The 16,828-nt window shown below is 39.5% G+C and overlaps 1 protein-coding gene and 1 long non-coding RNA gene across 2 annotated transcripts in view; one reads left to right on the top strand and one right to left on the bottom strand.

The window, feature by feature from the left end:
* The window catches only part of LOC136676615 (uncharacterized), a 43,762-nt gene extending 31,266 nt beyond the window's left edge, over positions 1-12,496 (top strand). Inside the window, exon 3 of the long non-coding RNA XR_010796306.1 lies at positions 12,364-12,496. This is a non-coding gene — a long non-coding RNA (uncharacterized lncRNA). The remainder of the gene's footprint in view (positions 1-12,363) is intronic.
* A 1,692-nt stretch (positions 12,497-14,188) lies between these two features.
* LOC136676614 (calpain-1 catalytic subunit-like) overlaps positions 14,189-16,828 on the bottom strand; it is a 42,962-nt gene continuing 40,322 nt past the window's right edge. Inside the window, exon 22 of the mRNA XM_066653724.1 lies at positions 14,189-16,167. Coding sequence (XP_066509821.1) covers positions 16,141-16,167 — 27 coding nt within the window. The 3' untranslated portion in view covers positions 14,189-16,140. The remainder of the gene's footprint in view (positions 16,168-16,828) is intronic.

The following is a 16,828-nucleotide window of genomic DNA, read 5'->3' as shown; positions in this document are numbered from 1 at the left end:
GTTGGGAAAACCAAACTAGAGCAGTATGGATTTCTCTGTTTAAACATATCATTTAAACATAAAATTAAGCTTGTGCAGTTGTAGAAGAGCTGAATATTCCTCATGGATAATATTAAAGTTATCTGGCTAAATGAGTAATCCTATTTTGTTAAATAACCACAGAGCTTGGAGTTATGTAGTGACACATTTTGGCTGTTAAAAGGTAATACTGACTTTTTATTATTAATGTGTGTTGACCAGTAAAACATCAGAAAATTCTTGAACTACAAGCAATTTATTTAACATTATTAAATTGTTTATATAACATATTTTACAAACCAATTTAAGAAATAAGGAATTACACATTCAAAAACACTGTGGCTGTTAGGGCTGAGGGGTGCGGACTGAATGAGGGCGGACGCAAACGCTAATAACACAGACTTTATTTATAAGAGATAAACGAGACAAACATTAACAGACTAGGCGGCATGAAGCGGGCATGAAACGAGCATGAGAAACGAGGCAAACAACACGAAGAAGAATACAAAGAACAAAGCGAACATCACGAAGAACAACTAACATGGCAAACCATACGAAGACCAACGCTAACAAAACAAGGAACACGAAGAATAACACGGCTTGAACATGGCACACGAAACAAGGAACAATGAACGACAACAGGAAGTGAGGGAAGGGGACTTAAATAACACAACAAACAAGAAACACCTGAAACGGATAACAAGGGAAAAGACGAGGAGGCGGAACAAAGGCGGGGCATGAACATAAATAAAACAAAGCCATGTGCTGAGAAAGGAAAACAGACTAAACGAGACGTGGGTGTGTCAGTGGCGTTGCTACTACAGGCTCTGTGCTATATTATTGATTGCAGCAACACCTGGTAGGGACCTGCCCATTGAAGCATGAAAGGGGTCAAAAAAGTATCCAAAGCATCATATGGACTGCAGTCTGTAACTCTAGAACAAAGGGCTGCTGTATGGTCAGTGAAGTTGAGAGAATGGACAGAAATATTGTGGTCATAATATTATCATATGACTGTGTATTCTAAAATGTAATTGAAACAGCTCTGGCTGACACTGTGTATCAACATTAATCTACTGGGGCAGATCAATGTGACATCAATTTACAAAAACAAAATCTCTAATATAAAAAAAATCTATTATAAATATATTCAGTACAAAATATATTTTCTTTAAAATATATTTGGGACCAACACAGCATGTTCTAATAAAAATATCTATATGTATAACCAGAATTCCAGCAATCACAATTTTCCTTCTGGAATAAAGTAAGATAATTTAGTCTTTCAGAATATTAATATCCTTAACAAATTCCAAAGTCTCCTGCCCTTCACTGCATCAAAGGATATTTTCGTATAACAGATAACCATCTAAAGGTTTTGGCACAGAGCATTAATGGGACCCCCCCTGAATTTTTATTTATTTTCTTTTGTCTAGGCTTGCTTTTTGCTGTAATGATCCATCCATTATCTGTAATCGCTTATCCAATTTTAGGGTCGCGGGGGGTCCAGAGCCTACCTGGAATCATCGGGCGCAAGGCGGGAATACACCCTGGAGGGGACGCCAGTCCTTCACAGGGCAACACAGACACACACACATTCACTCACACCTACGGACACTTTCGAGTCGCCAATCCACCTGCAACGTGTGTTTTTGGACTGTGGGAGGAAACCGGAGCACCCGGAGGAAACCCACGCGGACACGGGGAGAACACACCAACTCCTCACAGACAGTCACCCTGGAGCTGTGTGACTGCGACACTACCTGCTGCGCAACCGTGCCGCCCTTGCTGTAATCAATATTTTGAAATTTACCTGCCAAACATTTTCTCTGATGTGTAGGCAGTTCCAATAAGTAAAAAAGAGAAGACAAAAAAATTGGAATTAAAATAGAAAAATGTTAGCTAGTACATTTTTATAAAAAAAATGCACTTTTCATGACTACAGGTATATAAAGTGTTGAATATTGGATATTTTGGACCATGGATGATTTTCATGGTAATTGGTCATGCCATGTACAATAAAAATCACAACACTTTAACACACAAACACATCCAATATTTAATTATGGTAAAACCAGCTGTTCTGCTGTGTGTACCGGCACAGTAGCCGCTGTGACATACTTCCGGTATTAGTGTGATGGGACAAAGAGAGGCTCAAGATCATCACACTTCTGTGAAGATTTGTCTGTTCTGTAAGGGTGGACATACGCTGGAGTCATGCTCTCTGCGTAATAAGAAACCTCAAAATGAAAAGATTTCCTTTCTTTAAAGGAATGGCATCTGTTTTGGCTCTTTGTGTACTGGGCATATCAGCAAAAAATGTAGAAAACGCCTTTTATGTAAAATTTGTTGTTTCAGACATCCAAGTATCCTTCGTATCCATCACAAGGAGGAGAAAGAGGTCCAGTCTGACACTGAAGCAGATAACATTCCCGTTACAGTCCAGACTAGTGGCCTTACTGGGGCTGGTGAACAAGACTGTAAGCTTGCCATTGTACCAGTTAAATTAAAATCAAAGAAAGGCCAAAGAACAGTGGAAACGTATGCCGTTTTGGACCAGGGGAGTTCAGCGTCATTTTGTACAATGGGTCTTCTGGACAAACTGGATCTTGCTGGGAGGAAGACCAAGATTCTCTTGCGCACCATGGGACAAGAGAAAATGGTGGACAGTTTCATTGTGACTGAATTGGAAGTTGCTGGGTTGGAGAGTGATGTTTACTGTGAAATGCCTGATATCTTCACTCAACATAGAATGCCTGTTAATGTGTGTAACATCCCAAGACAACAAGATCTGGATGACTGGCCACATTTGAAGCGTGTTTATCTGCCAGAAATTGAGGCGCAAGTGGAGCTTTTGATTGGCATGAACATGCCTAGAGCGTTGGAACCTCTGGAGGTCGTCCAGAGTGTAGATGATGGACCTTTTGCCATTAAGACTGTGCTTGGTTGGACGGTAAATGGGCCACTTGGCAGGGAATGCTGTGGAAGACCAGGATGTCCATCAACAGTCACCGCCAACAGAATTTCTGCTTTTATGCTTGACAAGTTTTGAGATTTTTCTGGTGGCCTGGTGGCAATTTCAGTCAGAGAATGCAAGAGTATAGGATGGGTGTTCATTTGTTTGGGGGCAATTTCTTCTCCGAGCTGTGCTAACTATGATCTACGGAAATGTGCAGAAGAGAACAAGGCACAGTTTAGCCAGCAGGTGATTGACACCATCCTATACAGTTTTTATGTGGATGATTGTCTCGCCTCAGAAGAGGAAGCCATATCTCTTTATAAGGGCCTTGGAGACATCTGAGCCAAGGGCGGCATCTGCCTGACAACGTGAATAATTAATAGCCGCCGCGCTCTTGCCATAATACCTGAGAAGGAAAGGGCAAAGGAAGTTAAAAACTTAGACTTGGACTGTGATATTTTGCCTGTTGAGCGAGCATTGGGAGTGTGGTGGTGTGTGCAGTCAGATGCGTTTAAGTTCTGTATATCCATCCCAACAGACCATTGACCCGCAGAGGAATCCTTTCCACAGTGAGCTCCTTCTATGACCCTCTGGGATTTCTTGCTCCTGTCATTTTCACAGCCAAGAAGATTCTTCAAGATCTGTGCCAGAAGGGGATAAGGACGACATTATACCGCTCGCAGTTGCTCAAGAATGGAAAGACTGGGTGGAAGAGCTGCATCTGTTGGATAACTTTAGTATCAGAAGATGTTTAAAACCTCCTGACTTTGGAGAGGCGGCTACTGCTCAGTTACACCACTTTGCAGATACAAGTGAGAAGGGTTATGGTGCTGTTACTTACCTGCTCCTGCATAACAGTTGCTCACACACCCACAGTTCCTTCATAATGGGGAAGCTCAGGGTGGCACCCCTAAAACTAGTCATGATTCCTCATATGGAATTGACAACAGCTGTGGTGGCAGCTTGTATGGATGTAATGTGGAGGAGGGAGCTAAGGCTATCTCTCTTAGATTCAGTGTTTTGGACAGACAGTACCTCAGTGTTGAAATATATCAATAATGAGACATCAAGGTTTCGCGTAGTGAACCAAGGTTTCCAGGGCCTCCCAATGGAGGTATGTGAACACAACACAAAACCCCGCAGACCTAGCTTCCAGAGGTATGAGGGCAGAGCCCTTTTTAATTAACACTGAATGGATAGCTGATCCTGCATTTCTTATGCAGCCAGAGAAAGAATGGCCTGTAATCCCAGAGAACTTGCAGGAATTCCCACATGAAGACCCTGAAGTCAAAATGTCTGCCGCTATTAATGTTTTACAAGCAGAAGATAATGGTGGTCCATTGACTGATTTGATTAGTCGTACCTCTTCTTGGATACGCCTCGTCAGGGTGATGGGTTGGATCCTGAGGTTCAAGACATTGTTTTTGCATTGTGGAAAGGACAAGGCACGTTTTTAGCCTTTATCTGATGCAACTCAGTGTAAGGATGCTCATCGCAGGGTGGAGTTCCGTAATGGCTTTCTCTCATTGGAAGAGATAAAGGATGCTGAGATGCAAATAATAAATTCTGTCAGCGGAAAAGGTATGCTGAAGAAATTTCCTGTCTCCAAAGGGGAGAGAGCGTGAAACGAAGCAGCTACATCTATAAACGGAATCCTGTTTTAGAGGATGATGTGCTCAGAGTTGGCGGGTGTCTTAGTAGGACTGTTATGTCAGAAAATTATAAACATCCTGCCATAATTGCTAAGGATCTTCATATTGCTAATCTCATTTTACAGCATATCCATAAAGAGGTGGGTCATAATGGTAGGAACCATATTCTCTCAAGGCTGCATCAGAAATATTGGATTCCTGGTGCAGGCACTTTGATAAGGAGCATCATGTCAAGGTGTGTGGTCTGCAGATGGCTTCATGGATCCTTAGGCCAACAGCAAATGGCTGACTTGCCTGAAAGTAGAGTGACCCCTGAGAAACCTCCCTTTAGCTTTGTTGGAGTGGATTATTTTGGCCCATTTGAAATAAAGCGTGGGAGAAGTATTGTGAAGCCATCTTTACGTGTTTGGTGATTAGAGCTGTACATATTGAGGTTGCCTCATCTCTTGATACTGACTCTTTTATTAACGCCTTACGCCGTTTCATTGTGAGACGAGGTCAGGTCCAAGAACTGCATTCCAACAATGGTACCAACTTTGTGGGGGCAGAGCATGAGCTGAGACGGGCTATGGAAGAGTGGAATCAGGAAAGAATTGCTGATGCATTGGCTTTAATGGGGGTTAAGTGGATCTTCAACCCACAAACTGGATCGCACCATGGTGGAGCATGGGAGCGGTTGATTTGCTCCATCAGAAAGGTTCTCAACTCCACCTTGCAGACACAGTATTTGGATGAGGAAGGCCTTCAAACTGTCCTGAGTGAAGTGGAGTCAATCCTGAATAATAGGCCCATTACACAGGAATCCAATGATCCAAATGATATGGAAGCTTTAACACCAAACCACCTCCTCCTTCTCAAGTCTAATCCATGCTTACCACCTGGTCTGTTCCAGAAAAAAGATCTTTATGCACGTAAGAGACGGAGACAAGTCCAATACATATCTGACCTCTTCTGGAAAAGATGGGTTAAACAACATTTGCCACAACTTCAACAGCGCCAGAAATGGGCACATAATAAAAGCAACTTTAGTCCTGGAGATGTGGTTTTCATAGTGGATGTCTCTGCCCCTCGTGGTTCCTGGATCATTGGCCACAGCAGTTGCACCGGACAAGAAAGGACTTGTAGGTCAGACCTCAACCAGCCTTGTATGCAGACCAATCACAAAGATATGCCTTCTTCAGGAGGCTTCTGACTTATGACAACATCTTGGAACCAACTTGATGGGACTACAATATGACTTGATGTGGACAAAACTACAGACATACATCGCAGACTGACTTGATATTTAGGCATAAGTGCTGGTAACCTCTGGCCTATGACTGACTTACAAGGAGAAGAAAAGAAAGAAATAACTTGGATGGACTTTTAAATGCATTGTATATTTTCATTGAGAATCTGTGATGTAATGTGTTGTATGTCTTGGATTATGGTGTTAGATGTGTAATAATTACTGTGTGGTAATGTAATAATTAGGGGCCGGAATTTTGAGGACAGGCATAGACTTGGGTTTTTTCTTGGCTTTTGTGCACCTAAGGGATGACGTGCACTAACTGGGTCACGTGGTGTTGGTGGCGGTAATGGTCTGTAATATCACCTGTTCACTCGCTAGGTGAGGGGAAGTGAGTGGGTGATGGGGGAAGCCTACTATTTGCTGACCGTCCAAAAATGCTGTAAGCCATTGCAGATGTGAACGTTTTTGCCTGTGAACTACTTGAATTGGATTTTATACCGTTGTCGATCAAGAATGTCTGTGGACTGATTCATTGATTCTTTTAATGTCTGGATGTTGAAGATTCGATATAAAATAAAGCAATGTCAACTGAAGCTTGGACTGGTGTTTGAACAGCAGAACGTGTCGGGCATTTCAGCTATTCAGCTGCTCGGCGACTCTGAAGTCTGTTGGACAGTCGCCAACAATTGTGATTATTGATAAAGGCAACGCTCCACTACATTCAGGTTCCAGCAGTAAAAACACTCCACTTTTCAGGCTCATCAAAGTATGATATACTATATAGTATACTCATAAAAGTATGTGCTAATAAAGCCTAAATCTCAGTCATATAAAACAACATAACATGCTAAAACAACACATTTACAAGGAAGCAAGGCGATGCCACAGTTCATTTTGTCAGCTTTGTGCCTGAAATAAGAGCCCCTCCACTCAAACTGGTTAAAGTGTGCAAACTCTGTGCCTTAGTTAGCGGGTTAGCGAGCTAAGCCGTGCTTTGAGCCAAAGCACAACCTAGAGAGAGGGATATTGAAGCAGGGGTCAGAAGCTGATTTTGTTAATGACAACAATTACGCTTGTTAAGTGTGATGCTAGACGTGACGTTTTCCTATTTCTGGGTCCAATCGCACCCTTATTAGGCCCCTTATCATACATTCACAAGACATGTTTACTATTTGAATAAAGCTGAATCAATCAAATCTGTCTCAGTCAATTCTGTGATCTCTGTTCAGGACTTTCAGAAAAGGCGTAAATTAAAGGTAAACAGAAGCAAACGTGCTTTTGGTCGCACAATTTGTACATTCACAGCTCCTTCTAATGTGTTTGAGCTTCCATGTGGACTGACTGGGCTGCTTCATCTCTGGGAGCACAGGAGCCACAGAGAGAGCCGTGTCTCCCACTCATGGTCATAACAGCTTTGTTACGAATTGTGCTATCGGTGATAATCTACTATAAGAAGTAGCTAAGATTTGTACAGAAAGTCAATAGATTTGGTGCTAGCCTTTTTTTTTTTTAACAACTTAGCAGAAGGTCTGAAAAGTGGCTAAATCATCTAGCAGCAAAATCAAGTTGGCAATACTGAGGAAGCAGTTTGGACCCGGATGTGACGTTTCACAAGGTTGAAAACATCACGGCTTAACAAGTGTTTATTTTTAAGACTTACACCACCCCACTCCCCGAGTATTCAAATATTAGCTGAATACCCTGGCCGAATCTCCAAAGCGCAAAAAATGTTATTTCGGACAGCCCTACACAGAAAGAAATTAACATTGCACATTTTTTAAAAATAATACTGATCATCCCTAGGTTTTATAAGTGCTTACCATTTTTTTATTAATTCATTTATTATCTGTAAACACTCATCCAGTTCAGGGTCCCAGTGGGTCCAGAGCCTACCTGCAATCATTGGGCGCAAGGCAGGAATACACCCTGGAGGGGGCGCCAGTCCTTCACAGGGCAACACACACATTCACTCACATCTACGGACACTTTTGAGTCGCCAATCCACCTACCAATGTCTGTTTTTGGACCGTGGAAACCGAAGCACCCACACGGACAACACACCAAACTCCTCACAGACAGTCACCCAGAGCGGGAATTGAACCCACAACATCCAGGTCCCTGGAGCTGTGTGACTGCGACACTGCCTGCTGCGCTACTGTGCTGCCCATCCATTATTTTTTATTTTTTTAAATCTGCAAATTGAGCTACACATTTTAAATTCCTTATCAACTATTCCACAGATCAATTCCTTGATGGATATACATCTATTTTTTATATTTGTCCTTGCTCATATTTTTGTAAGCATACCTGTTCCCCTGAGTTCATATTTGCTCTCTTTAATTTCAAACAACTACTGAATAGTTGGGAAGTAAATTGTATTGTGCTTTGTAATTATTTGTGCTGTATTAAAGTTAATTAGATCACTACATTTTAAAGCATGCAAATAAACAAATAGTTTGAGGGTTAATCCTATTTACAATTCTTATATCTTTTTTGTACCATGAAAATTGGTTTGGTTTTGGTTTTATATGTTTCCAGTGTACTATGAAAGTACAGTACACTGTATGTTTTGTTTTTACATGTGATTTATGTGGTTTCCATTTATGATCAATTATCACACTCAGAATTATTCCACATTATTGGTGGTAATTTTGACTTCATTCTTTATTTGTCTATTTCAGAATATTTTAAACTTAGTTTTATTTAAATTCAGTGATTACTTGTTAATATCAAACCAATCTTTAATACTTCCAATTCCCCTTCAACTACATTCAAAAGCTGTTCCAAATTTTTTCCAGAGTAATATAAATTTGTGTCCTCAGCAAATAAAATAACCTTTAACAAATTAAACACTTTACAGATATCATTTAAATATAACAAATAATTTAGGTCCTATCACTGAACCTAGTGGGACCCCACATTTAAACTTCAGTAGTTTTGGTTTTATTTTATTTATCTGTACATATTGACATCTGTCACAAAGTAAACTCTTGAGCCCTGAATATGCTATTCTTCTAATACCATACCTCTGCAGTAGATATCTCTTCTACCAGTTGCATCACTGCCATTGAAGTGGATCTATTAGCTAACATTTAGCTTGTTATACCAGTTTTTGAGGAGCTGGGTTTAAGTCTTTCAGTTCAGTATCATAATTACTTAGGCTTCTTCTGGTGGTCCATTCAGACGAATCATTACTTTAAAGTTCCTGGTGCATATTGATTGTAATATTTTGTTGTTTTTTGAGGATGCGTGTTTGTCTTGAAATTTCTGCATTTTTTTTTTTTTTTTTTTTTTTTTTTTTGAGTTGCTCATTTATGTATACACCTGTCCCCTTCAGTTTCTTTGCCTGCCTGAGTAGCTCAGTTTTGTGTTTCCTATTCACAAAACCAACTATGATATCAGGTTTACTGTTAATATTTATATTTTTGTAACATTTCGTGGAGTTCCTGCTCCTGCGAAGGCGATCCCCGCCGCTTCTGTCCCAGTGACTGTGGCTATGGCCGCTTCTGTTGTGAACTGTGCACAAGCTGCTTTCTAGGACAATGCCACAGACTCTTACAGTATATGTGAAAAGCTTGTCCCAACACACAAAACATCATACTTCAGAAAATCATTTGTTTTAAGTGACAGGAGGACACAAACTCTATTCAGGTCTACAATCTGGCCAACTACACAGTCAATGGTGAATAAAGCCTTCTGTGGAAGTGCAACTGCTGAAGAATGACATGGCTCATTAAGAAGGTAGACACAAAAAATGCCCTGCAATTTTTATGGATCTGTTTCAGAGATGATATTCTACAGAAACTATCAGATCCAATTACAACTCTGAATACTCCCATCTTCCCTGTGGTGCAAGAAGTCAAGAAAAATGTGGCCTTTCTAGACCAATCTGGTAATCAAAGGCTTTTGGACAAATAATGAGTATGGGACTTAACAAGTGACGCATAGTGTTTCCCTTTCCTTTTCTCAACTGACTCTCTATTCTATCAGCTCAGTTCTGTGTTGAATTGTGTCTCTCTTTAGGGCTCTGCTTATCTCAAGCACGGTTTCTCACTGGCTCAGTTTATCTCAGTCACAGGCTGAAACTGGGATGAGCTCCTGCCTCTCTCAGGGTCCTGATCATACTAGCACAAAACTTCACAGTTTTTCACAGAACAGAATAGCAGAGAATAATAATAACCCACAGCATTTAAACACATCAAAGCTTTAAAACTAGGTGTTGACAAGTATATGATGAACATTGGACATTTCTGTACCTTCCTACAAGTAAAAGAAAAAAATTAAGTGAACCAGCAAGTGACTAGACCAGAATCCCATTGAGAATCTGTCTAGGGGACTAAATCTGAGTAACGCCAAGGTAGCCTTCCATTCTCAAAGACTTGGAGATTGTTACAAAAGAGACATTGGGCCAAAAGTCCCAGTAGAGACCTGCACATACCTTTTATAAAAAAACATTCTGTATGCTATGTTTGCAAATAAGGGTTTGCAACTGAATTCCAAGAAAGTGTATGAATAGTTTTTTATTGTTTATTTGTCAAAATGTAAACCTATTTCTAAACTTGTTTCTACCACAATGTGTACACAGGGTGACACACACATTCATTCACACCTATGGCCACTTTGAGTCGCCAGTCCACCTACCAATATGTGTTTTTGGGCTGTGGGAGGAAACCGGAGCACCCGGAGGAAACCCATGCAGACATGGAGAGAACACCAAACTCCTCACAGACAGGCACCCGGAGTGGGACTTGAACCCACTCCAGGTCCCTGGAGCTGTGTGACTGCGACACTACCTGCTGCGTCACCGTGCTGCCCATCAAAGTAAACTGAAATGTTAAGAAAAATTTTGCATGAGCATGAAAAATTTTGGATTTCACTGTATATATTTCAAGCTGTATATCACAACTGACATTTCAATGTACAACATACTACTTATATTGTAACAGGACCTATATGTTATGTTCATTCATTCATTCATCCAAATACGTTTTATATATAAAACAGATTTGCAAGTATTAATCTTTGGTGTTTATAACCCTCTGCCATTACAAGCCCATTTAAAAATGATTAATGTTAAAGGATCAAGGATTCCTTGGAACTGCTGCGTGCCAGCATCTCCACGTAAATCAGCAAAATATTCTGAAGAACTCTGTAGTTTATATTCTTTTGAAGGATCTGATAGTAAAGGATTAAATTATGAAATCTGATTACATGTCTGGACAAGCTTGCCTTTTACTTGTGACAAGAACCAAATATATAAAATAAATAAAAGTGCTGTTGTTAAGAGGCGCAATGGAGTCCTTTCAGTTAATGCGGTGACAGTGACAAAAAATGACCAATGCAAACCCAGATACTAAAGAGTGTTTAGCCCAAATGGGCCACAGTTGTCCTTGAATGATGGCGATGACTCAGGGTGAGCCTGGCACAGCCACAGGCCCACCTTATAAGGGACAGATATCAGCTGTGTTGTGGAACAAGCTTCTGGCCCATACAACATGTGCATTAACAACAGGTCAAGCCTGGCTTGTAACATTTACCCCGTGTTTGGCTTACACAGCCCATGCCAGCGCTGTTACTGGACAAATAGTGCCAAAAGTGAGACAGGTTTTGCCCAAATATGTCTGCTAATTGGGAACATTTTTAAGATATATTTTCATGTTGGCATACATTTCAGACTTTCATAAGAGGACAGGCATGTTGTTTTAAGAACGTTAACAAAAGGCATGTAACAAGTTAAGATCTACTCTTTTTGCTTTTATCAGTCTGTAAACAAATTTACTGCAACAAAACATATACTGTGTTTAAGATTTCTCTGGACAGGAGGCTTCCCTGGAACAGTGCTTACTGCACAGGTATGCAATATTTTGCAGTCAAAGTGTGCTAAATATCTTTCTCAGATCAAAAAAGATGCATTAAACAGAACGGGGCAAGTGTATACACGCCAGGGTCTACATCCTGGTAACTTTCACAGATCAGTTTACCTGCACATGACCCAGAATCACAGTAACATACAGGAAAAGGATGCACAAAGTCTATGTTTTGAAACACCATATTGAGTTCTAATTGTGCCAGTGGTGTCCAGACCAATTTTACAGGGGCAGAAACCCAAGCTCTTCATGATCTGGATTGGTTGTTTTGAGGGCAAGCTCTCAGGACTGAAGATTATATCTGGCAGATTACTACTAGAAACCCAGTACTGTGTGCTCATGTTTAACAAGCAAGCCTGCATTTCTTGAAAAACCACACAATTGCATTTTAACTTTCCAGGAACTACATTGTGAAGCATAGTCTTCTTGTTCAAATGACCAGTGCTGTGTGCTTCTAGATGATGGTGATTATGGATGCCACTTAACATTAACATTGCTTTATCAGCTTTTCATGTGCTGTGATTGAAGTTACTAGCAGCCAGGCATTCTTATTTTAGCTGTTGTGTGTAGGTTGTGTATCGTGTTGTCCATTACTCCGATCTGTTATTGCAACATCCTTCTTTCTTCCCCCTCTAGGGAAAGAAGTGACTCTCCTGCAGTTGTGCTGCCCTCAGCCCCTTGTGTTCACATTCGGGACAGCTGCACGTACACTTTAGTCCCCCAGGCCCTCCCCAAGTTTGTTTTGCCCTACCCATGAGACAGATACAGGGCAAATGTTTCATGTGAAACAACTGTACAAATATTCCTGTAGCAAAAATAAATAAATAAATAAATAAATAAATAAATAAATAAATAAAAAAAATTTCAGCAAACTGCATCTGACCAGAGTGAGACAAGACAAGAATAAGTACAGAATAAGTCTTTTTATGCCCTTTTCTCAGTTTCCAAACACAGTGTAATTGCAGCATCATTTAAAGTAACAATACATGATATTCTGAATATAAAACTAGAACTTAAATATAAATGTGATGCTTCACTGACATGTAGTAGGTAGAAGAAATTTAAATTTCTATCAGTAGTTTGATCAGAGGAGGATGGATCCCCAAATGCCTCAATTTAGTGTTCCTTTAAATGGAAACAGAAAGATTAGGTAATGTTGAATGAGCCACTAAATGCAGCTTCATCTTTTATACATTATTTTAAAATTCAGATTTTTGAGAATTTGGAGATACTACCCTATAAACCATAAAATGCAATTTTCCCACCCATCTATCATTTCACCTACAATGTTTACATGGTCATTACTTAGAATGGCAAGGCAACCTTCCAATATCAGATGTGATCAGGTCCCCCCTGGAGCACTTCAAACTATTTCTTTCTGAAGACATTTTGCAAGGCATTGTAGAGCAGTCAAATGTATATGATATGCAATGTGATGTCGACAAGCCCCTAAATCTCACTGTCAAAGAACTGGAGCAGTTTCTGGGTACTGTGATGTACATGTTATTATTTGCCTTTGTATGTTTCTTGAAGGTCCACACAGTAAAGGAATTCACAGTTAGCTAAAAAAAGAAACAATACCCCACAAAAAACACACATTCCAACACACACATATGCGCGGGCACACAAACACACACAAAATACCTACAGTAAAGAGTTCCAATGTTCCAAAGTCTTCTATTGTGATGATTAACAAACTCTGGTTAAAGCTTGTTGTAATAGAACATTCTAATGCATATGTTACATTTTTAAATATTATATAACATATTAAGTATATTATAGAAATCACTGAGTTTTAGTACAATTGTTGCACACTAGCTCTGAGACAACAAAGTAACATTGGGTTGTGGTGCTGAGGGGCGGGGGTATTGTATGCCTGATACATATTCAGGGACCACCAACCTTCAAAAAAAAAAAAAATAATAATAAATAAATATTAATGCCATAGAGGGTTAAAATAGTTCCAAAATGAAATTACTGCTTCAGAATTTTGATAATCTGGTGTATTGTATCTTCATTGTGCCTTTCATGTTTTTGAGACGTTTTAAAAAATTAAGAGATAGCAACGCAAACAGTCTGGGTTCTGGCTTCTATCATATCACCAGGCCAATATTAAAATAAGTATTAAACAAAATTGCATAGTAGCATTTTTCCTCATAAGTCTATTATATTTTAGTTTAGAAAATGAAGAAATAATGCTAGTAGGATTGAGCCAAAAGTGCAAATTGCAAGCATTGTTTCAAAATCATGTTCAAATTTTGCCATCTACAGGTGACAGAATGGAATTACAGCACCATTTTATGGTAGCGCAGGAAATCTGAAGCAATACTACAGATAAAAACTACTACCAGCATTGCTCTGTTTGAGATAAACTGATACACTCTGCTGCTCACTCAGGATGCAAAACATTTCACAGAAATCAATCATGTTTAAAAACACAGAAACAGATGACACCGTCTTATAGTTAGGTCATTCTCTTTAATATTAAGCAGCACTTGATAACAAACTGGTAAAAGATAATAAGGCTGAGGTTAAATGTGATTTCCCAGATGTGATGCATGGGCTGTTTCCTTTTCCAGATTAAACCAAAATCTAGACCAGGAGATTGCTGCGGAGAATACCAATGGTATTGTGATTTTGTCAACACCCAGAACACCAGTCAAATACAGATTTAGATTCATGAAAATACATAGTACAGTTGTGTTCAAAATAATAGCAGTCCAATATGACTAACCAGATAATCACTGTTTTTGGTACAAGTTATATTACCACATGACAATCAATGTAACAGTTCGTGCAGTAGATTCTTAGAAAACCAACAGACTCAGCATTCATGATATGCATGCTCTTGAGTCTATGTATTTGCATAATTAATTGAAAGGGGTGTGTTCAAAATAATAGCAGCGTGGAGTTCAATTAGTGAGGGCAATCATTCTGTGAGGAAACAGGTGTGAATCAGGTGTCCCTTATTTAAGTATGAAGCCAGCACATGCTCTACATGAATTTCTCCTTGAAAGCCTGAGAAAAATGGGTTGATCGAGACATTGTTCCGAAGAACAGCGAGCTTTGATTATAAAGTTGATTGGAGAGGGTAAAACTTATAAAGATGTGCAGACAATAATAGGCTGTTCAGCCAAAATGATCTCCAATGCTTTAAAATGGAGAGGAAAACCAGAGAGACGTGGAAGAAAACGGAAGACTACCATTCGAATGGATCGAAGAATAGTCAGAATGGTAAAGGCTCAGGCAATGATCAGCTCCAGGATGATCAAAGACAGTCTCAGGTTACCTGTGAGTACTGTGACAGTTAGAAGACGCCTGTGTGAAGCTAAACTATTAGCAAGAAGTCCCCGCAAAGTCCCACTGTTAAAAAAAAGACATGTACTGAAGCGGATACAATTGGCCAAAGAACACATCAACTGTCCTAAAGAGAAATGGAGAAACATATTGTGGACTGATGATAGAAAAATTGTTCTTTTTGGTTTGCATATATCAGAATACTTGAACAGATCATGTTGCCTTACGCTGAAGGAAATGCCCTTGAAATGGGTGTTTCAACAAGACAACGACCCTAAACACACTAGTAAACGAGCAAAATCTTGGTTCCAGTCCAACAAAATTGAGGTTATGGAGTGGCCAGCCCAACCCCCAGACCTTAATCCGATTTGAATCCGAAAACTTGTGGGATGACATCAAAGATGCAGTTTCTGAGGCAAAACCGAGAAATGCAAAAGAATTGTGGGATGTAGTCAAAGCATCCTGGGCTGGAATACCAGGTGACAGGTGCCAGAAGTTTTTCAAATTTTGACAAACCTTTAACTTGATCAGAAATACAATAATAGAACTTAGGGAAATGTGAAGTAAGCTGTTAAGTTCTATATCATGGCAGTAATGTAATCTGGACATTCGTTAATTACTTTACATGAAATCTCTTTATTTTCTAAAACATTACATTCTCTCTCTCTCTCTTTATATATATTTATTGTATTCCAAATATGATTCCAAAGTCCATTCCACCATTCTAAATATGAGGGAAGGTAATAATATCAGCTACTGAAATGAGTATCCCTTAAACAATGAGGTTAGTGGCACAGTGCTAGGTTATTTGCTCTTAATAATGTCATGCAGCTGTGCAAATTCAGCTGAAGAGTAAACTCACTGCATGGTTTTCAATGATTAAGTTAATCCTGCATAGATAATTTTTTTTCAAGCATGAAGCAAAAAAAAAATGTTTAAATATGTCTTAGGTGGTTTTACGTATGTTTAAACCGGATAAGGCAGCTTGTGCTAGGTAAACCAGGCATCTTTGTATTGGATTAATTAAAAATAAATTAATAATATAAAGCTATTTATGGTGCTTCTGGAACTAGCAATGATGATCTGCTCCTCTGGATGAGTTCTGGTCTCCAACACTTAGCCACACATGGTCAAGTACAGCCACTGCAACAAAAGAATAATTAAAAAGGACACAATATTTTTGTACATGAGTCCTGCAACTTTTCGCAAGGACAGACAATATCTGGTAACTAGACTAGAGATGACTGCAAAAGCCTATGCCCATTCTACAGCCTTGTTCACAAAGATCCATATATTCTCCTCATTCCATTTTTGAAAATATCCTCCTCCAGACAAAAAGGTTGCAGTATTATGCCAGTGCATTAGGGGGCCATAGTACTGCTTTAAGAGAGACATCAAAACACCAGGAAGCATGAGAAACAGACTTAATCCCAAATCACTAAATAGTAGTGATTGTAGTGTAGTTTTAATTCAGCACACTTTTTTTTATTTGAGTATATTTCTGAATAAGAAGCTGAACTTTTACTCCATTACACTGAGCTACAATTGCTCGCTACTTTATTTATTGTATTTATTGATCCGTCCAATGCATTTTCTTTTTTTGTATTGTCAAGCCGTCTAACAGAGGCTCTGTCACATGATTGCGTCTCACCAATCAAATGTAGCACTAGTGTTTTTTGACTCAAAGTAATATATAGAGAGAGTTGCATCAACTCGGTAGACTCCAATGGACCAGATTTTTTTTTTTTTTACAGCAATGACGGTCATGGAGCCTCTCAACAGTTCCCGGAATTTAGCGGCAGTC

This window comes from Hoplias malabaricus, chromosome X2 (genome assembly GCF_029633855.1).
Source record: "Hoplias malabaricus isolate fHopMal1 chromosome X2, fHopMal1.hap1, whole genome shotgun sequence".
NCBI classification, from domain to species: Eukaryota; Metazoa; Chordata; class Actinopteri; order Characiformes; family Erythrinidae; genus Hoplias; species Hoplias malabaricus.
The sequence above is the reverse complement of the archived record's forward strand: the minus strand, read 5'-3'. Positions and strand labels throughout refer to the sequence as shown.